At 42.1% G+C, this 14,025-nt stretch overlaps 1 protein-coding gene across 1 annotated transcript in view; it reads left to right on the forward strand.

The window, feature by feature from the left end:
- Window positions 1–10,648, forward strand: part of FBXW4 (F-box and WD repeat domain containing 4) — a 108,315-nt gene extending 97,667 nt beyond the window's left edge. Inside the window, exons 7-9 of the mRNA XM_063307067.1 lie at window positions 7,227–7,367; window positions 7,781–7,922; window positions 9,809–10,648. Coding sequence (XP_063163137.1) covers window positions 7,227–7,367; window positions 7,781–7,922; window positions 9,809–9,925 — 400 coding nt within the window. The 3' untranslated portion in view covers window positions 9,926–10,648. The remainder of the gene's footprint in view (window positions 1–7,226; window positions 7,368–7,780; window positions 7,923–9,808) is intronic.
- The last annotated feature ends 3,377 nt before the right edge of the window (window positions 10,649–14,025 follow it).

The raw sequence follows: 14,025 nt of genomic DNA on the forward strand, positions 1-14,025 counted from the left end.
AGGAATAGATTACTTTCCCTTCTGATTTATTGTTTCTCATGAATGTGTTGTGCAACATAAGATTTAATAGAACTATGCATTGCAAACAAATGCAAACAAAAAATGTCTTTTTCCCAATGTTGACATGTGCCACAAGAGAGTTAGTTTTAAAGAATGGTACAGCATGGCCATATATAAAACGTTATATATTTAATGGGGTTGTGGGTATTCCGGGAAGGATCAGGGGAAGTGAATACTAATCTTCTGAGTTGCTCCTGGAACATGATAGATCCTGGTTCCTGTTCACTATTGTATTTGATGATGAAAATACAGATGTTTGCTATATTTCAAGTACTTCAACTAAATAGTTTCTGCTCTCTTTACCTATACTTGCAATTTTTCTTCCTTCAGTGAAAGAGCAGGAATCATTAGTAAAACATAAATGTCCCATTAGAATTACAAAAGTTAAGTCTGTATTAAAAAATACCTACTGTACATTCTTTCTCTAAATTAGTGCATGTGAACAAACTATATGATTACATGAATGAAGATATTTAAGATGTGATTTTGTGTATGACCACCCAGAATCAGCTTAGTGGAATTCTTAGTGTAGTGCATTATCCTTTAGAAGACTTGAATGAGAAATAATTGCAGGAAAACTGATGCTGTCCTAGTATTCATATAAGACAGGAGGTTTTTGTTTCAAAACTTACTTTTAATTTTTGAAATCTTGGAAAAGAGAGATATTATTTCATTATGCTGATTTGTTTATATCAAAATTACTATTCTTGGGTATTTATACCTTAATAGAGGATTTGAATCAAACCCATATCATTTGATTAATACATGCTGATAATGAGAATAAAGAACAGAAAAAATACTTTTATTTGTGCAAAGAAGCTATTACCAAAAGCTTGGAAGAGAGAACAGGATATTCTCTCATGTCTGCAAAATTGTAATACTTGCTTGCTCCTAAAAAATGAATAAAAACTGTACAAGGTGTGTACACATCACATGATAGGAAAAAAATAACCCCATTGCTATTCTACTTAGCCAACTACTGTGGGCTGTCTAGACTAGCAGAATTTAAAAATAATGGAATACTAAAGTAGATTCTTGCCTGTGAAAATTCGTATGTGTGTGTGTATGTGTGTATATGAATGATTGTTAAATATTGTAAGACTCTCTATGATTCTCTGGCTAGAGCTCACCTTTACAAAATGAATTCAACAACAGAATATAAGAAACCCAGTAACAAAGCCTTTACCAGCTCATTTGATTCTGTTCTGGCTTATTAATATATCTAATTTTTTTCAGTTAGTGAGATTTGTTGTCTAAACACCATTTCAAGAAGAATACTATTGTGGCCATGTAGAATAAATTGATTCCTCCGCCAGATGACTGCATATTCAGCACTCCAGCTATTGACCAGGCAACTTTTGACTTAGTTAAGAAGATAACTATGCCACTTGAAAGGAACTTGGGTGGTAGTGATAGATACAAGAGTTTCTTATCAACTGAAAAGAGACATTGTTGGTAGGAATTCAGATATTTTTGTAGTATTTATGAACAAAAAAAATTACTTTAAGTGTGGATTTAAGATAGTTTAAGAACCTTCTCTTCCATAAACTAGTCAGATGATGTTCAACTAATTTAGGATGAATTGGGATTATGATTTACCTCTCTGTGATCTGTGGAACTGAAGGGGTGATAGTTTGTGCCAGTGCTTAAGCCAGTGTAACAGTTACTGTAGCCAGCATTGATGTAATCATAACACTTCATCTGAATAGCCTACCCACATGGGCACTTATTTGAGTGGTTAAATCAGTTTATCAACTGGCTCTTATTCCCAAGGCTTACTTTTGCCACAGAATGCCTTAATAGCTCAAAAGACAAATGAGCAAGTGTCCAAAAAGAAGACTTTGAAGAAGAGTTATTAGATGAAATGGCAAACTGCTTTTTCTCTTTCATCCATCCTACAATATCCACAGCAATGACTTCTCCAGTTCTGTTGCTCCCTAATTCCCCCTTCCTTGCAGACTTCATTTTGCAAAGTATCTCCTGGGGCTGAATCCTACCTCATATCAGTGCTTTGCATAGATCTGCAGCACATCTGTTTTATTTTTTCTGTAGCTATATTGTGTATCTATATTTCTATAGCTATATAACGATGATTTTGTTCTGCTTATTTTATTTCTACCCATTTGTGGATAGCCCTAGTACATTTTACATGTATTTGATGAAATGGGCCCCATCTTTTAAACGTTTATGATACAATAATCCTGTTACTGGGGAGATTGTTGTATTTATTATTGCAGATATTATAGCTACCTCTTCTGAAATAATTTTATACATAAATGAGAGGTCTCAGGGTTAACTCTTAGCAGAAAAAGTTGAACTGTTTCCATCTGCCAGCACCTTTCAATTTTATTCTTTTCCAGCCTGGAACATAGGTGAGGTGCTGATGGAGGAGCCAAGCCTGGGACACAAGAGAAAATGAGCACTTGTAAGTGCTAAAGATCTCATGTCAGGATAAAGTGATGGTGGCAAGCTCCTGTGGACTCAGTTACAGTATAGGCCTCACAGTAATGTGATCTTATAAATGGAGATGTAGAACTTACCAATGTTATAAATGCTTCCAGGTTGAAATGCCTCCCCCCACCCCCCACTGAAGGTTTTATTGGCATGGCCTCTGTCATGTTAGATGTAGCTCATTCAGCATCTATCTGTGTTGTCTGAGGATGAGAGAGGCTTTCTAATACTGTCTGTCCTGGGGTTATTAAAGATGCTGTTTTCTGTTTTTCTCTTCTTCTTTCCTTCTTTTCTTTGTAAGAAAAAAGACAGAATAAACAGTAAAAATGGGAGGTTATTAATGAAGGATAATGTCTGAAACTCTGTTAAAATTCTGTGAATGAGAAAGGGTAGTTACTTATCTAGAAGTATTATGAATCCTCTATGTCTTGCCTTCTGATGTTGGCCAGTTTGGCTTGTGTGTGTTTTTTTTTAGCAAATTGAAATTTTCCCAGGTTTTGCAGCTGGAATCCAGGGAATGTATAACTCTTTCACTACCACATTTCCCATCTGATCATTCCACTTGGGTCAATTTAATCAGACAAAAAGTATCCTCAGTGCATCAAGATGCTTTTGCCCAATAGATAAAGAAGCACCCATACCAATTGTACCCATTTTGAGGGAGTAAAGGGAACCAAGGTCAGCATTTCTAGAACTAGGCAGAGGAAGGAATCCAGGCTGCACTAACATGTGTGTATGTGTACTTGGCCACCATTACTAGGCCTATGGTTCCTTTCAAGCCTCAGTTTTGCAGTTTCCAACCTGTTTGCAAACTTCTTTCTTCTTCAAGTCCTCTTTTTTCTGAGATGAGGGGAGTTCTACTTCACTTCTTTTTTGAACTATAGATGTCTTTACTTCCTGACATAGGTTTATAAAGCAAGCCGACTATACTTCTTCCCTCCAAGAGTTAATATTTTGAGAGCTTGTCCAGTGATTCCTGCCTTGAGAAATACAAGTAATAACACAGCACCCCTGGATTCAGGTTTTGGGAGTGGGGGGAGAGAGATGAGGATTAATTCTTATACTTGATGTTAAAGCTTGTCCGAGAGGTTTGCTTTGGGGGGAGCATTGCTAGGGCCGACTGGTCTTGCTAAATGGTTGCTAAGGCCCTGGCATTGAGGTCCAATGGAGTGGCCCACAGTCACGGTCACGGAGGGAATTACACAGCTACAAAGAAATTGTTATTCTCCGTAATCTGCTCTTTGGAGAGTGACTGGGGGAGATGGACTGGTCCCAGCATGCTGTCGGTGCTGTGATCACAGAAGCGTGTTGGCTCTGGTGAACGGGTAGGGCTCACCTTCTGATCTGGGGGATACCATTGCTGCTGGTGCTAATCTGCTTTCTCAGCAGTTTTGCTCCTCTGACACGATGGTGTTTACTTGTTTGAACATCTCCTGGGACTCTATTTCACCTATTGTGTGGTCTTTATCCCCCCCACCCCCATGGAGCTTTAGCCCAGATTACAGATGGAATTAGGCCTCTGGCTCGGGTGCCCCAGAAAGACTGATATGGGATCAAGGAGCAGAAAGTAACAAAATAACTGGTGGTGGGGGGAGTAGTTGCTTTAGGGAGTGGAGGCTGTATTGTCCCATGAAGCGAGAGCCAGTGCAGTAGTCTGAAAAGCAGGCGTTCAGGGCTTTGTGTCCAATTCTGATTAGACTGTTAGGGAGGAGGAGAAGGGCTGGGAACATGTGGGCCTTTAGTGGCCGAATAAGCTTCATTGGATGCTGTTGTCTGAATGTTAGTGAGAATTGTGGCAGCCTGGCTTTCTCTTGTAAAGGAGATTGGGGCGGGGGTGGGGGACAGATAGGACATGTTGGTTCTCAGTTAGGAACACGTATTAATTAATCAGAGAACCCTGTGCCAGACAGACCTTTTAAGGGGACTACTCAGCTGTCTTTATTCAAAATCCCTTGTTCCTTGAATTCTTTTGTTTTGCGTACCCTTTTAGTTTACCCCATCTTTTTATAATGTTGCATTCTTGATTTCTGCCCAGGCATGTAAATCCTAAAATGTAGCCTATTAATGGCCTTTTCAGATAATAATAATAATAAATAATAATAATATAAAATTAAACATTTTAAATAAAACTTCAGGTTCTGCAACTAACACTGTGCTTCTCTTAATTATACAAGTTATGGCCATTCATTCAGCAACTGTTCAAAATTACGACGGTGCTGAACGAAGGGACTTACGACTGGTCCTCAAAGCTCTGGCCATTGGAGTAACCCCTTGGTCACATGAACAAAATTTGGGTGTTTAGCAACCAGCTCACACTTATAACTGGTTGCAGTGTCCCTTGGTCACATGATCACCATTTGCAACCTTCTCTGCTGGCTTCCCACAAGCAAAGTCAATAGGGAAGCTGGCAGGAAAGGACACAAGTCACTTGGCTAAGTCTCTCCCCCTCTGGCCTTTCTTTGCTTGCATGCGCTGCGCTGCGCTGTCCTTCCTTCCTTTGCTTGCATGCATGCACCCATCAGCACCCTCCTTCCCTGAGCCTCCCTGCGCTTGCATCTACCAGCGCTCTCCTTCCCTGGGCCTCCCTACACTCACATGCACCCCGCTCCCTCCTTCCCTGGCCTCCCTACGCTTGCATGCATCTTATCCCTCCTTCCCTGGGCTCGCACGCAACCCGCGCCCCCTCCCTGAGCCTTCCTACACTCACACACACCCTGCAGCCTCCTTCCCTGGCTTCCCTACACTCATGCCGCACTGCAGCACCCCTGTCCCCAACTTGCGTGCAGCCTGTGCCAGGCCTCCCAGGGCTTCCCCCAATCCCCTGCAGCACCCCTGCCCTCCTTCCCTGGGACTCCCACTGCTTCCTGCTTAACGATCCACATGCCTTCGAGGTTACGACAGCAACCAGGACTGCCTGGATTGCCCTCACTAAGTGATGTGGTCATGTGACATTGTGCTTTATGACTGCATCACTTAGTGATGGCAATTCCAGTCCCAACTGTCAGCATAACTTGAGGAGTACCTGTACTGTGTGGGACGAAGCTCTAGAAAATTCTGCAATCTGAGCAGTGGTTGTGAAATTGGTTATTTGTAGTAAGTAGCCTTTGAGTGAATTACTAGGAATGCCCCATGTTCTTTTTCAATTATATACATAAAATGAAAGGGAATTAATGCAGTCTGTGTCTTTGTTCCCTTCCAATTTTAGCTGCATTGCAGGATTATATGAAAGAGAAGCTTGCTTAGTTAGATCCTTTAAAATTTGATTACTGTAAGGGTCTGCATAGTTTCCTTAGGAAAGTTCAGTTCATGGTATTGGAAGAAAAAAAAGCAGCAAATACTGTCATTTCTGTTGACAATATTACATGTAAGAAGTTGGCTGAAGAAAAGAATTTCCTGAGGATATAGCATATTTAGAGTGAAGAGGCTATACTGTATATCTGTTCTTGAGCAGAGTGCATGTATTAAAAAAAAGTGCATGGGGAGGAGAAAATTTTGGAGAATGTACACTTCTCTAAAGTTGATTTTTGATATTACAGGATAAGCTTTCTAAAACTGTAATGCATCTAAGAAATGTTTCCAAGGAGAAGCATCGTCTTATCAGTTGTTAAGTCTAGGAGAGAACAAGAAACCAAGAATTACTTTACATGTTATTTGACAGCAAACTCATTTTTTGTCACCATGTGCATGTTAAGGGGAACCATAGTTAATTGTGGCTTCCTCACACATGCATCTTTTCAAACACTTGTTTATATAACGTAAACTTGTTTCTCTGTGTGGTGCAAAATGGAATGAGCTAAACAATTCTGTTGAGCTATAGGATGGATTCCGCCACTGCAGCCCATGGACATCATTAGAAAGTTGCTTTTCAGTTTTAAACTCCTAATTTACAGCTCATCAGTGCCTTCCAGCCATAATATGGAATTATAGTGATTGGGTTTTCTCCTTGTTGTGTTAGTATTGATAGATAAAAGGGGATGGTTGCTTGCATTTATACCTTGTTCTTAGGACTATTAACACAGGGACAAAAATAGAAGTCTTGGAGAATCTAGAGGTCTCCAGCATATGTTATATTTCATATAGCAAGTAAATATTCTTTCAATCTACCAGGGAGATTTTTCTTTTAATGAGCCTTTGTTGAAAACTGTACTATCCTTGGTAAAGATTATTTCTGACAGCTGCACGGCATGCTATTCACTGGATAATTGTCCTCCCTGCTACAGAGGCAGCACGTTGTCATGGATAGATGTGGCAGCAGAGAACTTGGAACGTAATAAAAATACCCAAAAGAACGAACTGAATTTCTCTCATTTGTGGACATCAGTCACAATAAATAATACTGTCCCTTGATTCTCTATCTACTACGGTGTATCTTCTAAATTTAATAAATCAACTTAGCTAATATAAATATCACTTATACTTGCTCTTCACAAGGATACATAAAGCCTGACTAGTGCTAGAAACAGAACTGAGTAATGGCTTTTATAATTTTAAACAGAAAGTGGCTAATGCTTGTTTATCCCGATATACTTTTGTACAACTAGTGATTGATATTTTTTACTGAGATCAAACTAATCTGCACTTACTCAGTCCTTTAGCATTTTATTCCACTTACTTACTGTCACTGAAAATCTGTGAAGATAAAACCCTAGCTTAATACACGTGATGTATAGCTAGTAAGCACTGGGGTTTAATTTCTTGTTTGTTTCTCTCCTCAGTGGGCAACTGATCACCTGTCTTGGAACAGACTTCCACCGAGGAGCTGGAGTCTTGGATGTTTTCTATGAAACACCTTCAACTTTGCTGTCTTGTGGATATGATACCTACATACGATACTGGGATTTAAGGACAAGCACAAAGTTAGTTTAGGACCTTGCTTCTTTTAAAAAGATTTTTGGAAATACTTATTTGAAAGCTGTCAGGATGGCTTGTTAACAGTCCAGACTAGTCACAAGAAGCCTTTTTTTTTGGTACCTTTGAGTCTATATTGACTCCTGGCCTGGCCTGGGCTAGTCTCTGCAGTTTTCTTGGCAATGTTTTTCAGAAGTGGTTTGCCATTGCCTCCTTCCTAGGGCTGAGAGGGAATGACTGGCCCAAGGTCATCCAGCTGGCTTTGTGCCTAAGGTGTGACTAGAATTCACTGTCTCCCTGTTTCTAGCCTGGGGCATTCACCACTACAGACTGGCTCTTGTCACAAGAACTGTCAATCAGTATTTAGTGAAAAATATTCTCACATTATCTCATGGTATTTTTTTTACCATCAATCCCCCAGGGAATGTGTGAAGAAATGGGAAGAACCACATGACAGTGCCCTATATTGCATTAGAAGCAATGGAAATCATATGATTGCAAGTGGCTCTTCTTATTATGGAGTGGTACGTCTTTGGGACAAACGGCAAACCAGATGCTTGCAGGTGAGGCATCATAACAATGTTCCCAAAAGTTGATTATAAAAAGAACTATACTTAAATTGCTTATAGAGATAAAGTATGGAAGTGTGTTCTTTTGGTTATTCCTAATGCTTTTCAAATAAACATAATGGATAGAATGATAGATTTCGAGAGAGAAGGTGTGAGTTTAAGCATTCACTAACATGAATAATGTACCTTTGTATGTGGCATTGGGATAATAATATACAGGTAGTCCTTGACTTGTGATGGCAATTGGGACTGAAATTTCCATCGCTAAGCAATGCGGTTGTAAAGTGTGACTACATTGCTGAGTGATGGCAATCCCTGCAGTTCCAGTTGCCGTTGTTAACCGAATCCCACAGTTGTTAGGTGAGGCAACTTCCTGCTGGCCTCCCACAACCAAGTCAACCAAGTCCCAAGCAGCTTGCAAGCAGGCTGGCAGGCAAGTAAGTGGCTGCTGCTGTGTGGGGAGAGTGACGGGGGGGCACAAGGGTGTGAGGGAGGTGTGGGGAGGCTTGGGGAGGGTGCGTGGGGGTGCAAGGGAGTCACGGCAAGGCTCAGGGAGTGTACATGGTGCACGAGTGGTGGGGAGGCACGGCAAGGCTTTGGGACAGTGTGCAAGGATGTGAGGGAGGCACGGCAAGGCTCAGGAAGGGTGCATGGGGGTGTGAGGGAGGTGCAGCATGGCTCAGGGAGGGGCAGGGGTGCAAGGGAGGCACGGTGAGGCTCAGGGAGGGTGCTCGAGTTGCAGGGAGGCTCATTGAGGCTTGGGGAGAGTGTGGGGGAGGTGTGAGGCTTGGGGAGGATGCAAGAAGGTGAGGGAGGTGCGGCATGGCTCGGGGAGGGGTGCGGGGGTGTGAGGGAGGCACGGTGAAGCTGAGGGAGGGTGCATAGAGGTGCAGGAGTGGTGGGGACGCACAGCGAGGCCTGGGGAGAATGCAGAGGAATGTGGGGGAGGTGCAGTGAGGCTTGGGGAGGATGCACGAGAGTGTGAGGGAGGTGTGGCAAGGCTCGGGGAGGGTGTGCAAAGGTGCGAGGAGGTGCAATGAGGCTCAGGGAGGGTGCTCGAGTGGTGGGGAGGCACAGCAAGGCTCAGGGAAAGTGCATGGGGGTGCATGAATGGTGGGAGAGGCTCGGGGAGGGTGCATAAGGGTGTGAGAGCGTGTGCGAGGGAGGCACAGTGAGGCTCAGGGAGGGTGTGCGGGGGTGCACAAGTGGCAGGAGAGGTGCAGTGAGGCTTGGGGAGGGTGCACGACGTGAGCACAGAAGGACTGGGGGAGGGCATGCAGGTGGGGGAGACTTACCCCAGCGACTTGCAATCTTCCCTGACAGCTTCCCCATTGACTTTCTGGGGAAGCCGGCAGGGAAGGTCGCAAATGGCAGTCACATGATCACGGGGCGCTGCAAGCAGTTGTAAGTGCCAGCCAGTTGCGAAGTGCCCAGATCATGGTCATGTGACCGCAGGGGTGCTGGGACGGCCAGAACTCTGAGGACTGGTCATAACCATCATTCGTTCAGTGCTGTCATAACTTCAAACAGTCACTGAACAAATGGTCGTAAGTCAATGACCTCCTGTAAACAGTGTATTAATTATCCAGTGTAGCTCCAGAAATATTAGTGGAGATATTTACCTTTATAGTTATGATTGCTCTTGCTTTGAGCTAATCTTTTTCAGTAAATGGATTAGTAATACCTTCTGTCTGTTGCCTTAGCCCAGTTCTAGTATTTCTTTGCAGTAGATGTAAATTTACAAAAAAATTCACAAATCTGCAATAGGTGCAAGTTTACAAAATTGTTTTGGAAGATGCTATATGATTGCCATTTTGACACTGATCCTATTAACATTTTAAAATAACTTATCTAGAAGTATATTTCTTATTGCTTTGCAGAGCTTCTCCTTGTCATCACCTATCAGCAGTCCTGTATACTGTCTACGTTTCAGCACCACCCATCTCTATGCGACTCTGGCATCAGCACTGTATGTCCTTGATTTCACTACCTCCTGACACTGATATACTTGGACTTCAGACTTGATAGTCAGCTCAGGGAGCACAAAAAGAGTATAACATCCTTGAGACAATAAACAACCAGTGGTAAAGAAGACCCCATTTCTGCCTTCTGGTGTCAGTAAAATCTAATGTATCCTTCCAACCCAATATTTTGTACACTTTTGGTTTTGGTTACCTTTCTTATTTCTAGAAAGGCATAATTCAGTAAGTCTTAGGATGTGCATATTCTTTGGTACCAGCATAGTTTGGGCTTCTGAATGTTGCATGTTCAATATATTTCATTGTGATAATTTAATTGAGGAGGAAGCAACTATATCTGGACAGTGAAGTAGGGAGGTAATGTTTTACTTCTGCTTTACTGACATCCATAACTTTTTCATGAATAAATATTGGGCTTTAAGATTGAAGACAGTTGGCTCTCTGTAAATTAAATCAAGTATAAATATTGTTGTTTGGCATCATATAAGAACTGTTTTATTGGATCGATGCTGTCAGGCCAGTGTGTTGAATAAATTATTAAAATAGCATACAAAAAGTGTCTTTGATTTCAAAAAGTAATTGATTAGCAGCAGTACATTTGACTTGATGCCTTTTATTCAGTACCATGATTTACTTAGCCACAAGTCAGGCAACTCTGAAATAATGGAATTTTATTGATGAGCCTGGAAATGCCTATCTGTGACATACATGACAAACTGAGAATAAATATTCCTGAAAAATGATCAGAGTCACAAAGATAATGATTTCTCTTTCCCGAATACTTGAAAAAACATATAGTCATGCATAATTCTGAGAGAAGATGCAAAAACATGGGGTAGTATCCTGCCCTCTATCATCACTCTCACCAAACACCTGTATTTATAAATGGAATACCCTGAATACAAATACTTGTTTTCTGTAAAGACTTAGTGTTTCTGAACTATGCACTCCCCTTCTTGTACATACAAATTTAAATAGGATGCTTCAGAGGTAGGACTATCATCAGATAAGAAATGATCAGGAGACCCAAAGGTTTGCAGAAACATTAAAAATAATGCATCAGGAAAATAAGAAACACGATTTGGAGATACCTGAATGGAAAAGGTATTGGCTGACTAAAACCACCAAGAGGAACAGGAACGTTTGCCACTTCTGTTGTTTCGTTGAGGTCTTACTTTTTATCCTAACTGCCACTATCAAATTGTTAAACAATGAATTCTGTGTAAGATAGAAATGTGTTCTATTTGTAGAATTGGGTGACAAAGCAGTGTCTGAAACACAGGCATTTGTTTGTTTGTTTGATGTCTGATATACAAAGCTGTGTAATTGAGATAAAGGGAAATTGTTTTTTTAGTAGAATGAGAGATGAACAAATTGGATTACAAACTTTGGATATCTTCCATGCATGAGGGATTGGGAAACAAGGCAGTATCATGAAAATCTATTTTTATTTTAAAACAAATGATTTGGATAGGGTCATCACTGTTTGTGGTTCAAATGCTGGTATGTTGTAAGAGATAAACTTAATAGGGCCTCAGCATACGTAATAAAAATATAAGACAAGTCACATCCTATGGTATAAGAAAGTGGCGCTGTAATTTTGGAAACAAACTTTAAAAACAGATACTAGGAATTGGCACTGAAATTGACTTAGGAAATTCCAGATATGGCAATGTTGACAGTGACAAAAATGGAACAGAACTACTATGTTATTTTTTATCTCCCAGGCCTCCAACAGGGAGGACAGTGGAACTGGACTAGCATACAAAAAGTGTCTTTGATTTCAAAAAGTAATTGATTAGTGGCAGTACATTTGACTTGAGGAGGGAGAGTGGTGTTTGATAAGATTTAGGTCTAGATTTGAGACTTTCCAGGAAGGAATTCCCTCCTCCATTATGGTGGCAATAGTGGCCAGATTGAGGGGCCTCAGTGGGCTGGCAGAAGGTGGGAAGGTTGGGATTTTAGGTCTCTATCATCTGCCTAAATCAGCCATTGAGGTGCCCAAGGGTGGCTGGTTGGCAGAGAGCAGAATGTGGAGCATTCAGGCTGTTGGGAGTTTGGCAAGGAGCCTTGGGACCACACCTACTAGTAGTCCAGTGTTGCAAACCCCAAGGTGGTGGGTGTAGTTTCCCAGGGAACCCTATGATGCCAGTGGTTTGGATGTACCTGCTGGTGATACCCTGCTGCTGCCTAGGGGGTGATTTGTTTTCCTGTAACTGGAATGGGGTAGTCCCTCCGGTGAGCCAAGGGGCGTGAAGAAATCCTGACCCCTGGTAAGGGTAAGGGTCAGAGAGGTAAGTTGGTAGTGCCCAGGACCGTGGGAGAAAGTCTGTGTGTATTATATTCACCTCCCCGCATATAGGTGTACTAGAATGTGTTGAAGATTACAGACAGTCCTTGTTTAATGACCATAACTGGGACCAGGTACTCGGTCATTAAACAAAGGAATTGTTAAATGAATCTGCAAAATGTTGATTAGAGATTTGGCTAAGTGATTTGCCAGGTTGCTGACTCCATGGTTAGGTTGGGTGACAGGTGATGTTTTTTATTTATTTATTAAATTTAATTACCACCCATCTCCCCCAAAAGAGGGACTCTGGGAGGTTTTAGTTTGGGAATTAGGTTAATACCAGCTCTTACATGAGGTGAGCAAGCTGTATGGAATAGGAGAGTAGTTGCTATATCCTGGCAGTGTTGGACCAATGATGATATGGCAGCAGATACCAGGCTGGCCATTTCATGGTAACCATGGGTTTGCCCCAGGTAATTCTGGACTAATATGCATAGGGGGTCACATACTGCACCTAGTTTTGGCTTCAGACCGGTTGAGATCTGGATATGGAGAATATTACCATTACCCCTTTGTCATGGTCACATCATTTCCTGTTCTAGCTTCAATTGATGGCTACTCATGATCTCCACGGGGTCTTGCCCATTCAGAGGGTTTACCCCAAGCACTTTTGGATCTGGATAGTTTGGATCTGGAATGATCTGATGCTTGAGTCTACTGAGTGCCTGGTTCGCTGCTAACAATATGAGGCAACTTGAGCCCTCAGTGAAATTGCTTCTGTTGGCTTATCCTGAGTGGCCCTCGGTTTTTGGAGTGCTGCTGGGAGCTGAGGCAGCAACGCCTGGAGCGTAGATGGAGTGAAACTGAGCACAACTACGTGCCCAGATTTGAGCCTGCATCATAGTTATAAGAGAAGTGTTCCTACTTTTCCTCTCTTTTTGTATCGGCAGGCTGTCATCCGGAAGCTCTTTTCGGGATGGTTAATTCCCTTTGGGGAAGGAGCCAATTACAAGAGGTTCCTCCTAGCTGTTGTGACCAGTTAGCATAGCACTTTGCCATAAAGTTATTCAGATTCTCTTGGCTCTGCTTCGGTATTGTCTAGAGTTTTGATTGGAACGTCTTGCCAGGTTAACTGAGATTCTTTAGGGGCCCTCTAGGATGCCCTCTGTTACCTTGTCCCTCACAGTTGCTTCAGGTATTTCTTTATTTTAGTCAGTGTAGATGCTGTCCAACTCCAATTGATTCTGGGCTGTTCAAGCATAAAACAACACAACAAATATATAATACAAAAAGACATAGCAATAAACAAGATGGCACATCTGGTAAACAACACACAAGGGGCTCCAACCACCCTAGCCCAAAGCCTGGGAGAAGAGCCAAGTCATTAAGGCCTGCCAGAATGTCATCAGGGTGGGAGCCCTCTGGATCTCAGGAGGAACCTCATTCCGAAATGCTGGCCAGATTGAACCAGCTGGGCCAAGACCACAGGCGATACCACAGTCCCCCCAGTAACCAGGCCTATGCCATGTAAGGCTCTATAGGTCATAACAAGCACCTTGAATTGCACCTGGAAACAAACTGGCAACCAGTACAGCTTGTGAAGTATGGGTGTCACACAGGTGTACTGAGGGTATGTGGGCAGGTGTTATTCCCTGGATCTGGAAGATTGTCAATGCCTCCTTAGGTGCTGCTGGGAGTCTTAAAGAGGCAATGGTGTATTCCCTCCTTAAGAAGCTCTTTCTGGATTTTTGGGTTTTCTGGTTTGTTTTGTCTTAGGTTTTTAGATACTATTCAACTGCAGATCTTTTAATGGTTGTAATCCACCAAG

The sequence above is a fragment of the Candoia aspera genome, chromosome 6 (assembly GCF_035149785.1).
Source record: "Candoia aspera isolate rCanAsp1 chromosome 6, rCanAsp1.hap2, whole genome shotgun sequence".
Lineage (NCBI taxonomy): Eukaryota > Metazoa > Chordata > Lepidosauria > Squamata > Boidae > Candoia > Candoia aspera.